The 20053-nt window shown below is 44.8% G+C and overlaps 1 protein-coding gene across 1 annotated transcript in view; it reads right to left on the bottom strand.

Moving 5' to 3' along the window:
- LOC311142507 (cell adhesion molecule DSCAM-like) overlaps nt 1–20053 on the bottom strand; it is a gene marked incomplete at both ends in the record, with an annotated part of 151585 nt that overhangs the window by 47511 nt on the left and 84021 nt on the right. The window contains one exon of the mRNA XM_084178167.1: nt 5738–6034. Coding sequence (XP_084034293.1) covers nt 5738–6034 — 297 coding nt within the window. The remainder of the gene's footprint in view (nt 1–5737; nt 6035–20053) is intronic.

Below are 20053 nucleotides of genomic sequence, written 5' to 3'. Positions count from 1 at the left end.
AGTAACCAAAAAAGTGTTAAACAAATCAAAATATATTTTATATTTGAGATTCTTCAAATAGCCACCCTTTGCCTTGATGACAGATTTGCACACTCTTTGCATTCTCTCAACCAGCTTCACCTGGAATGCTTTTCCAACAGTCTTGAAGGAGTTCCCACATACGCTGAGCACTTGTTGGCTGCTTTTCCTTCACTCTGCAGTCCGATTCATCCCAAACCATCTCAATTTGGTTGAGGTCGGGTGATTGTGGAGACTAGGTCATCTGATGTAGCACTCCATCACTCTTCTTCTTGGTAAAATAGCCCTTACACAGCCTGGAGGTGTGTTGGGTCATTGTCCTGGTGAAAAACAAATGATAGTCCCACTAAGCCCAAACCAGATGGGATGGCGTATCGCTGCAGAATGCGTTGGTAGCCATGCTGGTTAAGTCTGCCTTGAATTCTAAATACATCTCAGACAGTGTCACCAGCAAAGCACCCCCACACCATAACACCTCCTCCTCCATGGTTTACAGTGGGAAATACACATGCAGAGATCATCCGTTCACCCACACCGCGTCTCACAAAGACACAACGGTTGGAACTAAAAATCTCCAATTTGGACTCCAGACCAAAGGTCACATTTCCACCGGTCTAATGTCCATTGCTCATGTTTCTTGACCCAAGTAAGTCTCTTCTTATTGGTGTGCTTTAGTAGTGGTTTCTTTGCAGCAATTCGACCATGAAGGCCTAATTCACACAGTCTCCTCTGAACAGTTGATGTTGAGATGTGTCTGTTACTTGAACTATGTGAAGCATTTATTTGGGCTGCAATTTCGGAGGCTGGTAACTCTAATGAACTTATCCTCTGCAGCAGAGGTAACTCTGGGTCTTCCATTCCTGTGGCGGACCTCATGAGAGCCAGTTTCATCCTAGCGCTTAATGGTTTTTGCGACTGCACTTAAAGAAACTTTCGAAGTTCATGACATTTTCCGTATTGACTGACCTTCATGTCTTAAAGTAATGATGGACTGACGTTTCTCTTTGCTTATTTGAGCTGTTCTTGCCATAATATGGACTTGGTATTTTACCAAATAGGGCTATCTTCTGTATACCCCCCCCCCCCCTACCTTGTCACAACACAACTGATTGGCTCAAACGCATTAAGAATGAAAGACATTCCACAAATTAACTTTTAACAAGGCACACCTGTTAATTGAAATGCATTCCAGGTGACTATCTCATGAAGCTGGTTGAGAGAATGCCATGAGTGTGCAAAGATGTCATCAAAGCAAAGGGTGGCTATTTGAAGAATCTCAAATATAAAATATATTTTGATTTGTTTAACACTTTTTTGGTTACTACATGATTCCATATGTGTTATTTCATAGTTTTGATGTCTTCACTATTATTCTACAATGTAGAAAATAGTAAAAATAAAGAAAAACCCTTGAATGAGTAGGTGTTCTAAAACTTTTGACCGGTAGTGTAGAAGTGTTTGAGTCAATACATGTTAGAGTCTCCTTTGGCAGCGATTACAGCTGTGAGTCTTTCTGGGTAAGTCTCGAAGAGCTTTCCACATCTGGATTGTGCAACATTTGTATATTATTATTTTCAAAATTCTTCAAGCTTTGTCAAATTGGTTGTTGATCACTGCTAGACAACCATTTTCAGGTCTTGCCCTAGATTTTCAAGCAGATTTATGTCAAAACTGTAACTCGGCCACACAGGAACATTCACTGTCTTCTTGGTAAGCAACTCCAGCGTAGATTTGGCCTTGTGTTTTAGGTTATTGTCCTGCTGAAAGGTGAATGAATCTCCCAGTGTCTGGTGGAAAGCAGACTGAACCAGGTTTTCCTCTAGGATTTTGCCTGTGCTTAGCTTCATTCCATTTATTTTTTATCCTGAAAAACTCCCCAGTCCTTAACGATTACAAGGATACCCAATTAAAAAAAGAAATAAACATTAATTGTTTGCAAGAGGCTGAATGTATCTCACCGGAGAAAGCATCCAAGCCTCTCTGTCTCTGTATGTGTAGCCCACTTTTTCTCCCCAATTTCGTGATATCCAATTACGATCCAATTACGATCTTGTCTCATCGCTGCAACTCCCCAATGGGCTCGGGAGAGGCGACGGTCGAGTCATGCGTCCTCCGAAACATGACCCACCAAGCCGCGCTTCTTAACACCCGCTCGCTTAACCCGGAAGCCAGCTGCACCAATGTGTCGGAGGAAACACTGTTCAACTGACGACCGAAGTCAGCCTGCAGGTGCCTGGCCCGCCACAAGGAGTCGCTAGAGCACGATGAGCCAAGTAAAGCCCCCCCGGCCAAACCATCCCCTAACCCGGACGACGCTGGGCCAATTGTGCGCCGCCCTATGGGACTCCCGGGATCGAACCCCAGGCTGTAGTGACGCCGCAACACTGCAATGCAGTGCCTTAGACCGTTGCGCCACTTGGGAGGCATAGCCCATCTTTCTGATGCTGTCTGGTCAAAAATAGTATGATATTGTTGTCACCCGTAGTATTGAATGCAAGGGAAGCCATCAACCATTTGGCCTCCCTTCATAAAAAAATACAATAGTAGCCAATCAGCGTTGAGCTAAATTGATTGAGCTCAACTGTGAGTGGTCCTGGTTCACCCAAAAAAAGTGTCAAAGGAAGCCAGTTTGGATTTGGCTACACAACAATCACATCACATCAAGCCAAAAGTAATTTGACAGAAATAAACTTGAATTGTTGCATCTCGTTGTGTTCTCTCCGGTGGCTAGCCAGCTAGCAAAAATTGTCCCTTTCCTAAATTAGCCATGGACGGAGATAGGGATTTGGACTTGTGGTTTTACTTAATTCTCCGTACTGGCCAAGTATTATAATGGCAATTCTGATCCAACCGTAAATTCATACATTGTGCCTCTGGCCTGAGAGGATGGAAGTTCAATATGTAGCTAGATGTTGTAGGCTAATGTTAACTAGCTGGCTAATCATTGCCCATGAAAGGAAGTTTGGCTAGCGAGTAAGCAATTTAGCCAGGTAGCCGAGGACAACAAAAACTAAAAGCGTGTACTTTATGACAGAGTCGACCGTTACTGCAACATGAAAGAGAGGAGGATGCCATTGGCGTTTCTCTACGAGTAGGGTGAGTCAACATGTTTTCTCTACACACAGACACACACAAATCAGTACCATAGACAGCCAAATGATATTTAGCTTACGTTGATTGGACTAAATAGTTTTTGGAATCTTTTAGTTGTCACTGTATTAGACTAAGCATATATGATTTAAAGATGTTGAAATGTTGAAGTTGAAATGGTGCTGGAATAGTAGAGACAGCTCCTGTTTTCTTTGTGACTTGCGCAAACTCTCCAGTGGTCTAAATCAAAAGTTGTTTAGTTGTCCAAAAATGTCGGAAACATTAACTTGATTGACCATGCTGTAGGACATGTAACTGTTTGTTACATGCAATATGCTTTGCTGACTCCACCGGACAGATGTTGCTCTCCAGTTTTGTGATGAAACAAAGGTGTGGTTGAATTTATTCTGCCACTGTGTCGTCTTATTGTATTGGCCTTAGGCCTATATATCACAGTGGAAAGGCATATGAACCAACAGGTTATACATTTACATTTACATTTACCTTTACATTTTAGTCATTTAGCAGACGCTCTTATCCAGAGCGACTTACAGTTAGTGAGTGCATACATTATATTATTATTATTATTATTATTATTATTATTATTATTATTATTATATGGGTTATAGAGCAAACAACGCAATTATCACAAGACTGGTTGTAATGTGGCTATTGTTTTTCAGCTTGGCTTTCCCAGTTATTTTACCCCCGCACCGCTACTGATGGCAACTGAGTTAGGAAGGACGCCTGTATCTTTTGTAGTGATTGGGTGTATTGATACACAATCAAAAGTGTAATAAATTCACCATACTCAAAGGGATATTCAATGTCAGCTTTTTTTTTTTCATCTACCAATAGGTGCCCTTCTTTGTGAAGCATTGGAAAACCTCCCTGGTCTTTGTGGTTGAATCTGTGTTTGAAATTCACTGCTTGACTGAGGGACCTTACAGATAATTGTATTTGTGGGGTATAGAGATGAGGTCGTCATTCAAAAATCATGTTAAACACTATTATTGCACACAGAGTGAGTCCATGCAACTTGTTATATGACTTGTTTAGCAAATGATTACACCTGAACTTATTTAGGCTTGCCATAACAACTGGGTTGAATACTTAATGATTCAAGATATTTCAACTCTTCATTTTTTGGTAATTTGTAAACTTTTCGAAAACAGAATTCCACTTTGACATTATGGGGTATTGTGTGTAGGCCAGTGACAAAAAAATCGTAATTTAATCCATTTTAAATTCAGGCTGTAACACAACAAAATGTGGAAAAAGTCAAGGGGTGTGAATACTTTGAAGGCACTGTCGAATAGAAGAGAGTTTAACTAAATATGTGGTGGTGTGCACCTCTAGTGCACTGCGCAGGCATCCACACTGCTACTCTCTTTAGCATGATTAAGGAGCCAACAATGCGAGAAACAGTCATTACACTGTCTCCGCAATGGCACCTGGGAAGATTTATCTTCTATGCTCTGCGCTAGGCTAGCTAGCCTACTGAACTGGAGACTTTAGCATCCCTTCACTAAACATGGTGCTTTCCAGTAGGGTTGTCATGATACCAGTATCGCGTTACTACGATACCTGATTTTCCATGGCAAAAAGGAAAACACAAAACAGACTAAACTCTTTGGTCCTTTGCAAAACCTACTCTATGTAAAATAGTGTGTGCTATAGTTTGGAAAATAAATGTGATTCTAGGTGACAACATAAGGTTGCTTGTTTCCAACATTAGGACTGTTTTCCTCAGGAAATGTTGTCCGCTTCATGATTTGTTTCCTTGCCGCGATACCTCTGAGTATCGCCATACTGGTATCGTGACAACCCTACTTTCCAGGGGGCAAACAATCAAAAGGAGTTATCCAATCCATAACACAGACCATAGGCCTATCCTTTTCTGTTTTGAATTAGCATTAAGTAGAGGATGGAGGGCCCGGAGTCTCTAGATAGACCCCCAGAAACCATGGTGACAGTCAGTCCTAGAGTAGCTGGCTTTAGAGCTGCCTGGCACCTCCCTGCTGAGTGTAGAATGCTCCTCAGTCATATGCTAGTGCTAGTGTAAATCAACTTAATGGTGTCCCAATATCAAGCCATCAGCGGGTGTTAGATAGGGCATTAGAGAAGTTACCGCTGACAGCAGTGAGTGATGATCGCAGCACTATACGAGCCCCTAGGAAAATTTGCCATGTTCTGAATAGGAAATGAAAGCAAAAGGAAAAAAGATGAGGACAGACAGACAGGGGAACTAGTTGACACAAAGAGACCCACATCGACACAGACAGAATGACAGTTGGGGAAAACAGACCAGATAGAAACAGACAAACACACATAGACACACACCCAGACACAGACACACATTTACACACATACATATTTGTGTGATGACATACGTAAACAAAACAAGAAGGAAAGAAACAAACAAATGGTGCACAACTAACACGGCACACACAGAACACACACAACCAACATAGAGACCCTGGAAAGAGCTCAAAATAGGTTATTCAGGCACTCTCAAAGGAGCTTAGCAACAAAACAAAAACATGCATCAGGAAAAACAACAAAAACAAATGAATTCATAAACATGTGTAAAATGTAATTGTTTTGGAGGAGCTGATCTGACAAGCACCTCTTACGTTTATTCGCGCCTGGTAGGAGACTGCCCCGGCCGAATTGTTGCAGATGCACCGGTAGACACCCCCGTCCGGCCCTGTGGTCTGGCTGATGTTCAGGTGGCTGACCACGTGGCCCTCCTGGTTGGTGTAGTGGCCGATGCGGTGGCGGGAGTCCCTGATCACCGGCTCGTCGTCCAGCGTCCACGTCACCCTGGGCTCCGGCGTGCCTTTCACCGTGCAGAACAGTGACACAAACTCGTTGGTTCCAAACACTTTCTCACTGAAGGAGGAGATGATCTTGGGCGTGCCATCTGGAGAGAGGGGGAGAGGGAGACAAGATGGGAGGTGGGTTAGAGCTAACAGTGTTCTTCTGTTCGATGGGAGGTGGGTTAGAGCTAAAGGTGTTTCTTCTGGTAGATGGGAGGTGGGTTAGAGATAAAGGTGTTTATTCTAGTAGATGGGAAGTGGGTTAGAGCTAAAGGTGTTTCTTCTGGTAGATGGGAGGTGGGTTAGAGCTAAAGGTGTTTCTTTTAGTAGTCACATCAGGTAGCCTAGCGGTTAAGCGCGTTGGGCCAGTAACCGAAGGTCGCTGGGTAGACTCCCCGAGCTGACTAGGTGAACAATCTGTTGATGTGCCCTTGAGCAACACACTTAACCCTAATTGCTCTTGTAAGTTGCTCTGGATAAGAGCGTCTTCTAAAACAAATCAAATCAAATTTTATTGGCCACATGCGCCGAATACAACAGGTGTAGACATTACAGTGAAATGCTTACTTAAAACCCTTAACCAACAGTGCATTTATTTTTGAATAAAAATGTAAAATAAAACAACAACAAAAAAGTGTTGAGAAAAAAAGACCAGAAGTAAAATAAAATAACAGTAGGGAGGCTATATATATAGGGGGGTACCGGTGCAGAGTCAATGTGCGGGGGCACCGGCTAGTTGAGGTAGTTGAAGTAATATGTACATGTGGGTAGAGTTAAAGTGACTATGCATAAATAATTAACAGAGTAGCAGCAGCGTGAAAAGATGGGGTGGGGGGTGGGTGTGAGGGTGGGGGGGCAGTGCAAATAGTCCGGGTAGCCATGATTAGATGTTCAGGAGTCTTATGGCTTGGGGGTAGAAGCTGTTGAGAAGTCTTTTGGACCTAGACTTGGCACTCCGGTACCGCTTGCCATGCGGTAGCAGAGAGAACACTCTATGACTAGGGTGGCTGGAGTCTTTGACAATTTTGAGGGCCTTCCTCTGACACCGCCTGGTATAGAGGTCCTGGATGGCAGGAAGCTTGGCCCCAGTGATGTACTGGGCCGTACGCACTACCCTCTGTAGTGCCTTGCGATCGGATGCCGAGCAGTTGCCATACCAGGCGGTGATGCAACCAGTCAGGTTGCTCTCGATGGTGCAGCTGTATAACTTTTTGAGGATCTGAGGACCCATGCCAAATCTTTTCAGTCTCCTGAGGGGGAATAGGCTTTGTCGTGCCCTCTTCACGACTGTCTTGGTGTGTTTGGACCATGTTAATTAGTTGGTGATGTGGACACCAAGGAACTTGAAGCTCTCAACCTGTTCCACTACAGCCCCGTCAATGAGAATGGAGGTGTGCTCAGTCCTCTTTTTTTTACTGTAGTCCACAATCATCTCCTTTGTCTTGGTCACGTTGAGGGAGAGGTTGTTATCCTGGCACCACACGGCCAGGTCTCTGACCTCCTCCCTATAGGCTGTCTCATCGTTGTCGGTGATCAGGCCTACCACTGTTGTGTCATCGGCAAACTTAATGATGGTGTTGGAGTCGTGCCTGGCCATGCAGTCATGGGTGAACAGGGAGTACAGGAGGGGACAGAGCACAGACCCCTGAGGGGCCCCCGTGTTGAGGATCAGTGTGGCAAATGTGTTGTTACCTACCCTTACCACCTAGGGGCGGCCCGTCAGGAAGTCCAGGATCCAGTTACAGAGGGAGGTGTATAGTCCCAGGATCCTTAGCTTAGTGATGAGCTTTGAGGGCACTATGGTGTTGAATGCTGAGCTGTAGTCAATTAATAGCATTCTCATGTAGGTGTTCCTCTTGTCCAGGTGGGAAAGGGCAGTGTGGAGTGCAATAGAGATTGCATCATCTGTGGATCTGTTGGGGCGGTATGCAAATTGGAGTGGGTCTAGGGTTTCTGGGATAATGGTGTTGATGTGAGCCATGACCAGTCTTTCAAAGCACTTCATGGCTACAGACGTCAGTGCTACGGGTCGGTAGTCATTTAGGCAGGTTTTCTTAGTGTCCTTGGGTACGGGGACTATGGTGGTCTGCTTGAAACATGTTGGTATTACAGACTCAGTCAGGGACATGTTGAAAATGTCAGTGAAGACACTTGTCAGTTGGTCAGCACATGCTCTGAGTACACGTCCTGGTAATCCGTCTGGCCCTGCGGCCTTGTGAATGTTGACCTGCTTAAAAGTCTTACTCAAATTGGCTACGGAGACCGTGATCACATAGTCATCCGGAACAGCTGGTGCTCTCATGCATGCTTCAGTGTTGCTTGCCTCGAAGCGAGCATAGAAGTGGTTTAGCTCATCTGGAAGACTTGTGTCACTGGGCAGCTCGCGGCTGTGCTTCCCTTTGTAGTCTGTAATAGTTTTCAAGCCCTGCCACATCCGACGAGCGTCAGAGCCGGTGTAGTACAATTCAATCTTAGTCCTGTATTGACTCTTTGCCTGTTTGATGGTTCGTCGGAGGGCATAGCAGGATTTCTTATAAGCGTCCGGGTTAGAGTCCCGCTCCTTGAAAGCGACAGCTCTACCCTTTAGCTCAGTGCGGATGTTGCCTGTAATCCATGGCTTCTGGTTGGGGTATGTACGTACGGTCACTGTGGGGACGACATCATCGATGCACTTATTGATGAAGCCAGTGACTGATGTGGTGTACTCCTCAATGCTATCTGAAGAATCCCGGAACATGTTCCAGTCTGTGCTAGCAAAACAGTCCTGTAGCTTAGCATCTGCGTCATCTGACCACTTTTTTATTAACCGAGTCACTGGTGCTTCCTGCTTTAGTTTTTGCTTATAAGCAGGAATCAGGAGGATAGAGTTATGGTCAGATTTGCCAAATGGAGGGCGAGGGAGAGCTTTGTATGCGTCTCTGTGTGTGGAGTAAAGGTGGTCTAGAGTTTTTTTTCCTCTGGTTGCACATTTAACATGCTGGTAGAAATGAGGTAGAACGGATTGAAGTTTCCCTGCATTAAAGTCCCCGGCCACTAGGAGCGCTGCCTCCGGATGAGCGTTTTCCTGTTCACTTATGGCCTTATACAGCTCATTCAATGTAATGCAAGGTGGGTTAGAGCTAAGGTGTATCTTCTGAAAAATGGCAGGTGGATTAGAGCTAAAGGTGTTTCTTCTAGTAGATGGGAGGTGGATTAGAGCTAAAGGTGTTTCTTCTAGTATAGTGGTTCCCAACCAGGGGTACCAGGACTTGGTACTTGGCCTATCCATAGGGGGTACTTGAGAAGACCCATGAGACCATAGGCTTAAAATGCACATGAGGGGGTACTTCAGAGGTACTCTGGGCAGAGCAAAATTAAGTTGGTGGTACAGTAACCACAAAAGGTTGGGAACTCACTGTTCTAGTAGATGGGAGATGGGTTAGAGGTACAGGTGTTTATTCTAGTAGATGGGAGGTGGGTTAGAGCTAAAGGTGTTTCTTCTAGATACAGATCTAAGGTCAGATGCATTTTCTCCCCCTAAAGGTTCAATTGGATTTGAAGGTGAGGTTTGGGTCAGCTGATCCTAGATCTGTGTCTACAGACTATTTCTACCCGGAGTGTATACAAAGAAGCAGCGCATTAGCTGACAATAAATCAACATCAATGTTTAGCAGATACAGTAATTCACAGACTTTAATTCACATGCATTGAGGGACCCATATGGAAGAAATACGAATAATATATTTACATTTTTTTAAAATACATTTTAAATACATTCCAACATATATTCTGGAATGTATTTAGAATGTATATATAAATGTATGCCAAATGTATATCCCAATATATGTTAAATGCATCGCAAAAAAAACTAAGCAATGTATTTTAGAATATATTTTCACATGTACAGTTGAAGTCAGAAATTTACATAAACCTTAGCCAAATACATTTAAACTCAGTTTTTCACAATTCCTGACATTTAATCCTAGTAAAAATTCCTTGTGTTAGGTCAGTTAGGATCACCACTTTATTTTAAGAATGTGAAATGTCAGAATAATAGTTGAGAGAATGATTTATTTCAGCTTTTATTTAATTCATGGGCGGCAGATAGCTTAGTGGTTAAGAGCGTTGTGCCAGTAACCGAAAGGTCGCTGGTTCTAATCCCCATGCCGACTAGGTGAAAAATCTGTCGATATGCCCTTGAGCAAGGCACTTAACCCTAATTGCTCCTGTAAGTCGCTCTGGATATGAGTGTCTGCTAAATGACTAAAATGTAAATTTCATCACAGTACCAGTGGGTCAGAAGTTTACATACACTCAATTAGTATTTGGTAGCATTGCCTTTAACTTGGGTCAAATGTTTTGAGTAGCCTTCCACAAGCTTCCCACAATAAGTTGGGTGAATTTTGGCTCATTCCTCCTGACAGAGCTGGTGTAACTGAGTCAGGTTTGTAGGCCTCCTTGCTCGCACACGCTTTTTCAGTTCTGCCCACACATTTTCTATTGGATTGAGGTCAGGGCTTTGTGAGGCCACTCCAATACCTTGACTTTGTTGTCCTTAAGCCATTTTGCCACAACTTTGGAAGTATGCTTGGGGTCATTGTCCATTTGAAAGACCCATTTGCGACCAAGCTTTAACGTCCTGACTGATGTCTTGAGATGTTGCTTCAATATATCCACATAATTTTCCTTCCTCATGATGCCATCTATTTTGTGAAGTGCACCAGTCCCACCTGCAGCAAAGCACCCCCACAGCATGATGCTGCCACCCCCGTGCTTCACGGTTGGGATGGTGTTCTTCGGCTTGCAAGCAACCCCCTTTTTCCTCCAAACATAACGATGGTCATTATGGGCAAACAGTTCTATTTTTGTTTCATCAGACCAGAGGACATTTCTCCAAAAAGTAAGATCTTTGTCCCCATGTGCAGTTGCAAACCATCGTCTGGCTTTTTTATGGAGGTTTTGGAGCAGTGGCATCTTCCTTGCTGAGCGGCCTTTCAGGTTATGTCGATATAGGACTCGTTTTACTGTGGATATAGATACTTTTGTACCTGTTTCCTCCAGCATCTTCACAAGGTCCTTTGCTGTTGTTCTGGGATTGATTTGCACTTTTCGCACCAAAGTACGTTCATCTCTAGGAGACAGAACGCATCTCCTTCCTGAGCGGTATGACGGCTGCGTGGTCCTATGGTGTTTATACAGTGGGGAAAAAAGTATTTAGTCAGCCACCAATTGTGCAAGTTCTCCCACTTAAAAAGATGAGAGAGGCCTGTAATTTTCATCATAGGTACACGCCAACTATGACAGACAAAATGAGATTTTTTTTTCTCCAGAAAATCACATTGTAGGATTTTTAAGGAATTTATTTGCAAATTATGGTGGAAAATAAGTATTTGGTCACCTACAAACAAGCAAGAGTTCTGGCTCTCACAGACCTGTAACTTCTTCTTTAAGAGGCTCCTCTGTCCTCCACTCGTTACCTGTATTAATGGCACCTGTTTGAACTTGTTATCAGTATAAAAGACACCTGTCCACAACCTCAAACAGTCACACTCCAAACTCCACTATGGCCAAGACCAAGGAGCTGTCAAAGGACACCAGAAACACAATTGTAGACCTGCACCAGATTGGGAAGACTGAATCTGCAATAGGTAAGCAGCTTGGTTTGAAGAAATCAACTGTGGGAGCAATTAATAGGAAATGGAAGACATACAAGACCACTGATAATCTCCCTCGATCTGGGGCTCCACGCAAGATCTCACCCCGTGGGGTCAAAATGATCACAAGAACGGTGAGCAAAAATCCCAGAACCACACGGGGGGACCTAGTGAATGACCTGCAGAGAGCTGGGACCAAAGTAACAAAGCCTACCATCAGTAACACACTACGCTGCCAGGGACTCAAATCCTGCAGTGATAGACGTGTCCCCCTGCTTAAGCCAGTACATGTCCAGGCCCGTCTGAAGTTTGCTAGAGTGCATTTGGATGATTCAGAAGAGGATTGGGAGAATGTCATATGGTCAGATGAAACCAAAATAGAACTTTTTGGTAAAAACTCAACTCGTCGTGTTTGGAGGACAAAGAATGCTGAGTTGCATCCAAAGAACACCATACCTACTGTGAAGCATGGGGGTGGAAACATCATGCTTTGGGGCTGTTTTTCTGCAAAGGGACCAGGACGACTGATCCGTGTAAAGGAAAGAATGAATGGGGCCATGTATCGTGAGATTTTGAGTGAAAACCTCCTTCCATCAGCAAGGGCATTGAAGATGAAACATGGCTGGGTCTTTCAGCATGACAATGATCCCAAACACACCACCCGGGCAACGAAGGAGTGGCTTCGTAAGAAGCATTTCAAGGTCCTGGAGTGGCCTAGCCAGTCTCCAGATCTCAACCCCATAGAAAATCTTTGGAGGGAGTTGAAAGTCCGTGTTGCCCAGCGACAGCCCCAAAACATCACTGCTCTAGAGGAGATCTGCATGGAGTAATGGGCCAAAATACCAGCAACAGTGTGTGAAAACCTTGTGAAGACTTACAGAAAACGTTTGACCTGTGTCATTGCCAACAAAGGGTATATAACAAAGTATTGAGAAACTTTTGTTATTGACCAAATACTTATTTTCCACCATAATTTGCAAATAAATTCATCAAAAATCCTACAATGTGATTTTCTGGAGAAAAAAAATCTCATTTTGTCTGTCATAGTTGACGTGTACCTATGATGAAAACTACAGGCCTCTCTCATCTTTTTAAGTGGGAGAACTTGCACAATTGGTGGCTGACTAAATACTTTTTTCCCCCACTGTATTTGCGTACTATTGTTTGTACAGATGAACGTGGTACCTTCAGGCATTTGGAAATTGCTCCCAAGGATGAACCAGACTTGTGGAGGTCTACAACTTTTTTTTCTGAGGTCTTGGCTGATTGCTTTTGATTTTCCCATGATGTCAAGCAAAGAGGCACTGAGTTTGAAGGTAGGCCTTGAAATACATCCACAGGTACACCTCCAATTGACTCAAATGATGTCATTTAGCCTATCAGAAGCTTCTAAAGCCATGACATCATTTTCTGGAATTTTCCAAGCTGTTTAAAGGCACAGTCAATTTAGTGTATGTAAACTTCTGACCCACTGGAATTGTGATACAGTGAATTATAAGTGAAATAATCTGTCTGTAAACAATTGTTGGAAAAATGACTTGTGTCATGCACAAAGTAGATGTCCTAACCGACTTGCCAAAACTATAGTTTGTTAACAAGAAATGTGTGGAGTGGTTGAAAAACGAGTTTTAATGACTCCAACCTAAGTGTATGTAAACTTCCGACTTCAACTGTATTTATTGATATATTTGGTAAATATATTTTTTAATGTATTTGGAATTGTCTTATGAATTCGTCGTAAGAAATATACAGTATGTCACATTAAATATATGTCACATTAAAATGTATGGCAAATATATAGACAAAATAGCCAAATCATAATGAAATGCTCTTTAGTATCACATGCACTTACACTGAGTGTACAAAACATTAGGAACACATGCTTTTTCCATGACGTAGACTGATCAGGTGAATCCAGGTGAAAGCTATGATACCTTATTGATGTCACTTGTTAAATCCACTTCAATCAGTGTGGATGAAGGGGAGGAGACAGGTTAAAGAAGGATTTTTAAGCCTCGACACAATTGAGACATGGATTGTGTATGTGTGCCATTCACAGGCTGAATGGGCAAGACAAAATATTTAAGTATGGCATGGTAGTAGGTGCCAGGTGCACCAGTTTGAGTGTGTCAAGAACTGTAACGCTGCTGGGATTTTCAGGCTCAACAGTTTCCCGTGTGTATCAAGAATAGTCCACCACATCAAGGACATCCAGCCAACTTGACACAACTGTGGGAAGTATTGGAGTCAACATGGGCCAGCATCCCTGTGGAATGCTTTTGACAACTTGTAGAGTTCATGCCCCGAGAAATTGAGGCTGATCTGAGGGCAAAATGGGGTGCAACTCAATATTAGGAATGTGTTCCTAATATTTTGTACACTCAGTGAACGTCAGTCTCATTAAGACTGCAGAATTGGCAGTGTACAAGCTAAACCTTAATTAACAGAATACAACAATACAACATAACACATGAACTGGCATGAGATGGATGGCCCAACGAGAGCTAACCCAAGGCCATGCCTCCAACAAGCCACATCTCCAGATCCTAACAGGCTGCTGCAGCTACAATACATTTTGTCCAAATTTATTTTATTGTACTTGACACATACCAAAAGCATACCAAAAGCACTAAAATGCATTTAAATGCATTTAAATTACTACAAAAATGACTACAAACATGATACCTTATCGGTCATGCAGTGACTAGATTTTTTCATTATTTAATTAAGCTGAAGAGAGGCAATGTCACACCCTGGCTCTGGGACTCTATATGTTGAGCCAGGGTGTGTTCATTCTATGTGTTGTATTTCTTTGTTGGGAGTTCTAGTTTGTTTATTTCTTTGTTGGCCTGAGTGACTCCCAATCAGAGGCAACGAGTGTCAGCTGTGGCTGGTTGTCTCTGATTGGGAGCCATATTTAACTGTCGGTTTTCCCTTAGTGTTTGTGGGATCTTGTTCCAGTTGGTTGTGTTTAGACTTAGGACGTCACGGTATCGTTTGTTGTTTTGTTATTCGTGTGTGCACTTTAATTAAATAAAGTATGTTCGCTCAACACGCTGCGCCTTGGTCTACTCCGTATAACGATCGTGACAGAAGATCCCACCATACAAGGACCAAGCAGCGTGTCCAGGAGCAGGCAGACTGGACATGGGAGGAAGCGCCGGGAAAGGAGATGGAGAGGTTGGCGATGGCCCAGGTGGGCAAATCGTGGTCCTGGGAGGACATGCTCGGGGGCAAAGGGCCATGGGCTAGGATTAAGGCCCTGGCGAGAGAGGAGCAACGGCGTCAACAGTGTCGTCGTCGGACGGACGAGAGGCAACCCCAAAAAAAATTTAGGGGGGGGCACACGGCATGGGCGACTGGGCAGCAGGAGGCTGCCACAGGGCGATTTGGAGAGGAGGCCACCGGGTTTGGGGGGCCAGAAGGCAGGTTGGCGGAGCCTGGATGGAGAGCGGAACCAACTTCCCGTACTCAGGCATGGCAGCATGGGACGGGGCAGGTTCCGCGGTATGCGGAGCGGCGTACTGTGCCACGAGTGGTCCGGCATAGTCCGGTACGTCCTGTGCGAGCACCCCGCACGTGTCGTGCGAAGGTGGGTATGCAGCCAGGACGGAGTGTGCCGGCTCAACGCTCGTGGTCTCCAATGCCTCTCCGCGGTCCCGGATATCCTGCGCCAGTGTCACGTGCTGTTATGCCAGTACGGGTACACAGCCCTGTGCGTCCTGTGCGGATGCCTCACACCGAGTGTGTGAAGGTAGGCATTCAGCCAGGACGGGTTGTGGCCGCTCTTCACTCCAGGTCTCCTATCCGTCTCCACAGCCCGGTCCGGCCTGTTCCTGCTCCTCGCACCAAGCCTATGGTGCGCATCGCCAGCCCGGCCCGGCCTGTTCCTGCCCCTCGCACCAAGCCTACGGTGTGCGTCGCCAGCCCGGCCCGGCCTGTTCCTGTCCCTCGCACCAAGCCTACGGTGCGCATCGCCAGCCCGGCCCGGCCTGTTCCTGTCACTCGCACCAAGCCTACGGTGTGCGTCGCCAGCCCGGCCCGGCCTGTTCCTGCCACTCGCACCAAGCCTACGGTGCGCGTCGCCAGCCCGGCCCGGCCTGTTCCTGCCACTCGCACCAAGCCTACGGTGCGCGTCACCAGCCCGGTCCAGCCCGTTCCTGCTACTCGCACCAAGCCAGGGGTGCGAGTCGTCAGCCTGGTCCAGCCCGTTCCTGCTACTCGCACCAAGCCAGGGGTGCGAGTCGTCAGCCTGGTCCAGCCCGTTCCTGCTACTCGCACCAAGCCAGGGGTGCGAGTCGTCAGCCTGGTAAAGCCCGTTGCTGCTCCACGCACCAAGCCAGGGGTGCGAGTCGTCAGTCCGGTGAGGCCCGTTCCGGCTCCATGCACCAAGCCAGGGGTGCGCATCGTCAGCCCGGTCCGGCCCGTTGCTGCTCCACGCACCAAGCCAGGGGTGCGCATCGTCAGTCCGGTGAGGCCCGTTCCGGCTCCACGCACCAAGCCAGGGGTGCGCATCGTCAGCCCGGTCCGGCCCGTTGCTGCTCCACGCACCAAGCCAGGGGTGCGCATCGTCAGCCCGGTCCGGTCCTTTCCTGCCTCACGCACCAAGCCAGGGGTGCGCGTCGTCAGTCCGGCACAACCCGTGCCTGGGTCAACGGTGCCTAATCAGGTACCGGTCAACTGCTCCACAACGGAGCTGAAGCTAACCGCTCCTGCTACGTCCAGTTCAGCTCCAGCCAGCGGGGCCAGACCGGACCAGGGGCGCTATGGGGGGTTTATTGGAGGGTGGTGGGCAAGCCCGGAGCCAGAACCGCCGCCGAGGAGGAATGCCCACCCAGCCCTCCCCTATTTTGTTCTAGTTGAGGCGCGGTCGCAGTCCGCGCCTTTAGGGGGGGGGTACTGTCACACCCTGGCTCTGGGACTCTATATGTTGAGCCAGGGTGTGTTCATTCTATGTGTTGTATTTCTTTGTTGGGAGTTCTAGTTTGTTTATTTCTTTGTTGGCCTGAGTGACTCCCAATCAGAGGCAACGAGTGTCAGCTGTGGCTGGTTGTCTCTGATTGGGAGCCATATTTAACTGTCGGTTTTCCCTTAGTGTTTGTGGGATCTTGTTCCAGTTGGTTGTGTTTAGACTTAGGACGTCACGGTATCGTTTTGTTATTCGTGTGTGCACTTTAATTAAATAAAGTATGTTCGCTCAACACGCTGCGCCTTGGTCTACTCCGTATAACGATCGTGACAGGCAATTACTATAGTCATTTCTGTTTTTAATATAAACTCTTGAGATGGGAAAAAAAGTTTTTCTTATGAAGGTGAACATGTGCTCTTTATGACAGAATGTTAAAATTTGGTGAAATCAAACGTTTTATTTTTTTTATCACCATAACAATTTCTGTTATTCACTGCCAAAGTTTTGGCTTGGTGGACAAAACAATTATCTCCATTGATCAATACGGAAAGATGAATTTAAGAATCCTCTAACGGACCAAACTATGTCATATGCCGAATAAGGAACCACTTTGGCCACCCTGTATCCTAGGGGCTCTATTTTCGGCTGGCGTTAAGGCAGCGCTAGTGTCATATGCACTTCAGTATGCAATTTCGTCATGTAAAAACTGGTGCACTGGCATTTTCCAGCCCTAACGCCAGGTTTGGGAATTGACCTGTCTAACATCAGCACTCAGATGGGCAGGATGGAAATATTTGAGGCGTGTCCTGAAAAACATGTTCCAAAGAGCCAATTTCAGGCAGCGCTGATAGGGATATTTAAGACCAACCAAAAGCTTGTTTAAGTGGTAACGCAGTTGGTTATGGCATGAATTTTGACAGCGGAAATGCAGCCTATCCAGCCGTGATGCATTCTGCCCATATGTACATGGAACAAGAGTAGCCTAATGTGCTTTTGGTGCCTGTATATTTCAAATGTAGATTTTTATTTTTATTTTAAATGTATTTTACCAATTAGTTTTATTTTGTTAAAAAAAAAACAAGCATAGCCTCCCCTCCTCTTAATCAAGGCTTTTTTTGTCCTGCCCAATAAAATCGCGAAGTAGTCAAGATTGTCCATAAAGGGTTTGGCTCCTGAGACCGCTTGGAAATCAATCTTAATCACCAAAGCTTTATTCGAATATAAAGTTTGAGAGGATTAAAACAGTGAGCTGACATTACCTTTGAGTATATGCATTGTAGGCAGGCAGACATTATTTTAGGCATACATGTCCGGTTTTGGACGTACGTAAAACCCCCTCCATGATGTAGGCTACGTCTCCATGGTCATCATGAAACAAGAGATGAGAACCTCGGTGAATACCGGTGAACCTATTTAGAAGATATCTGTAACAATTGCTTTTTTTCCCCATTTCATATGTTAAAAATCCAAGCCCTCCCTTAGGCCTACTATAACGAGCCTGGTTGAACAGCAATGCGTGTCTTTTTATCCTACCGATTTTATGATATCATTACATTTTACATTTATTTATTGTTGTTGTAAAAAAACAAAACAGATTGCTTGTTTTTCGTTTAATTTTATAACAACAAATCTTATTAGAATGATTCACCTTCCTGGCTTTATGGTTACAATGTCCATGGCACGCATGCAATGCAACTTCTGGAGACGTGTGAATGTATCTGATTTGTAAATTGTTCCGATTATGTTCATAAAACATAGGCCTATTTGGGAGCAGTATAACGGTGAGAGGACATTCTCCCTTTCTATTTAGTGTATTCGGAAAGTATTCAGATCCGTTGACTTTTTCCATATTTTTTTATGTTACAGACTTATTCTAAAATGGGCTCTGGCTAGGCCACTCAAGGATATTCAGAGACTTGTCCTGAAGCCACTCCTGTGTTGTCTTGGCTGTGTGCTTAGGGTCCTTGTCCTATTGGAAGGTAAACCTTGGCACCAGTCTGAGGTCCTGAGCACTCTGGAGCAAGTTTTCATCAAGGATCTCTCTGTATTTTGCGCCATACAAATTGTACAAACTCCAAGCGGGCTGTCATGTTCTTTTTACTGAGGAGTGGCTTCTGTCTGGCCACTCTACCATAAAGGCCTGATTGGTAGAGTGCTGCAGAGATGGTTGTCCTTCTGGAATGTTCTCCCATCTCCACAGAGGAACTCTGGAGTTTGGTCAGAGTGACCATCGGGTTCTTGGTCACCTCCCTGACCAATGCCCTGACCAATGCCCTTCTCCCCTGATTGCTCAGTTTGGCCGGGAGGCCAGCTCCAGGAAGAGTCTTGGTGGTTCCAAACTTCTTCCATTTAAGAATGATGGAGGCAACTGTGTTCTTGGGGACCTTCAATGCTGCAGAAATGTTTTGGTACCCTTCCCCAGATCTGTGCCTTGACACAATCCTGTCTCGGAGCTCTACGGACAATTCCTTTGACCTCATGGCTTGTTTTTTGCTCTGACATGCACTGTCAACTGTTGGACCTTATATAGACGGGTGTGTGCCTTTCCAATCAAGTTGTTGAAACATCTCAAGGGTGATCAATGGGAACAGGATGCACCTGAGCTCAATTTCGAGTCTCATAGCAAAGTACTTATGTAAATAAGGTATTTCTGTTTTTTCTTTTTAATAAATGTGCAAAAAATTCTTACAACCTGTTTTCGCTTTGTCATTATTGGGTATTGTATGTAGATTGATGAGGGAAAACATAATTTAATCAATTTTAGAATAAGGCTGTAACGTAAAAAAACTTGTCAAAAGTCAAGGGGTCGGAATACTTTCCGAATGCACTGTATATTGGATCTTTGTCCAGCCACTGTGAAAAATGTGGATGTGCCGTAAAACCATCCATAGTCTACGCTGTTTTAATATTATATGGCCACAGGGAGAAATGATGGTGCCTGTAAGTGTGCCTATTTAAAACAAGTTGCTGTTTTGTTTAGAATTTGATTAGAATTATTTGTTCCCTTTTTAGGCCTTATCAATGATGAATTTAATCTTGCTTATTGAAAATGTTTGGCATGTCCATGCTGAGCCATAATGCAATTTACAGTAGGCCTAGTCCCTACATCAGTACGAATGCTATTGAAGCCATGCAATTACTTAGAACAATGTGGACTGCAAATGGGTTCAAGTTAACGTATTTCGCCATGGAGCACGTTCTGATTGGCCAGTGAGGGGCCAAGCCTCGACACACCCACAACTTGTTTATTCATCAAAACCCAGCCCTTTCGCACCAACGCCAGTAAGTGCACCGATAATTGTGATAGTGAAAATAGCAAAAATATTTTTGAACCTATTGTGTTACCGCCTGTGCTTAGATTTACCATTGTGTTAGGTTTATTAAAATAGAGCTCTAGATGTCATAGCTATGCATTTCTGGATTTGTCAGGCATTACATGCACTTGAGCAAAGATGCAAATGTCCATGTATGTACATGTATTTGAAATACATTTTACGTCAAGTTAAACATATTGAAATGTCTGTATGGGGATCATCATGAGCACATACAGTGTCCATTCAGGCTAATACTGAATATTTGCA

Source organism: Coregonus lavaretus (assembly GCF_964263955.1).
Source record: "Coregonus lavaretus genome assembly, chromosome: 15".
In the NCBI taxonomy this organism is placed as follows: Eukaryota; Metazoa; Chordata; class Actinopteri; order Salmoniformes; family Salmonidae; genus Coregonus; species Coregonus lavaretus.
This window is presented reverse-complemented; position numbering and strand designations above follow the sequence as displayed.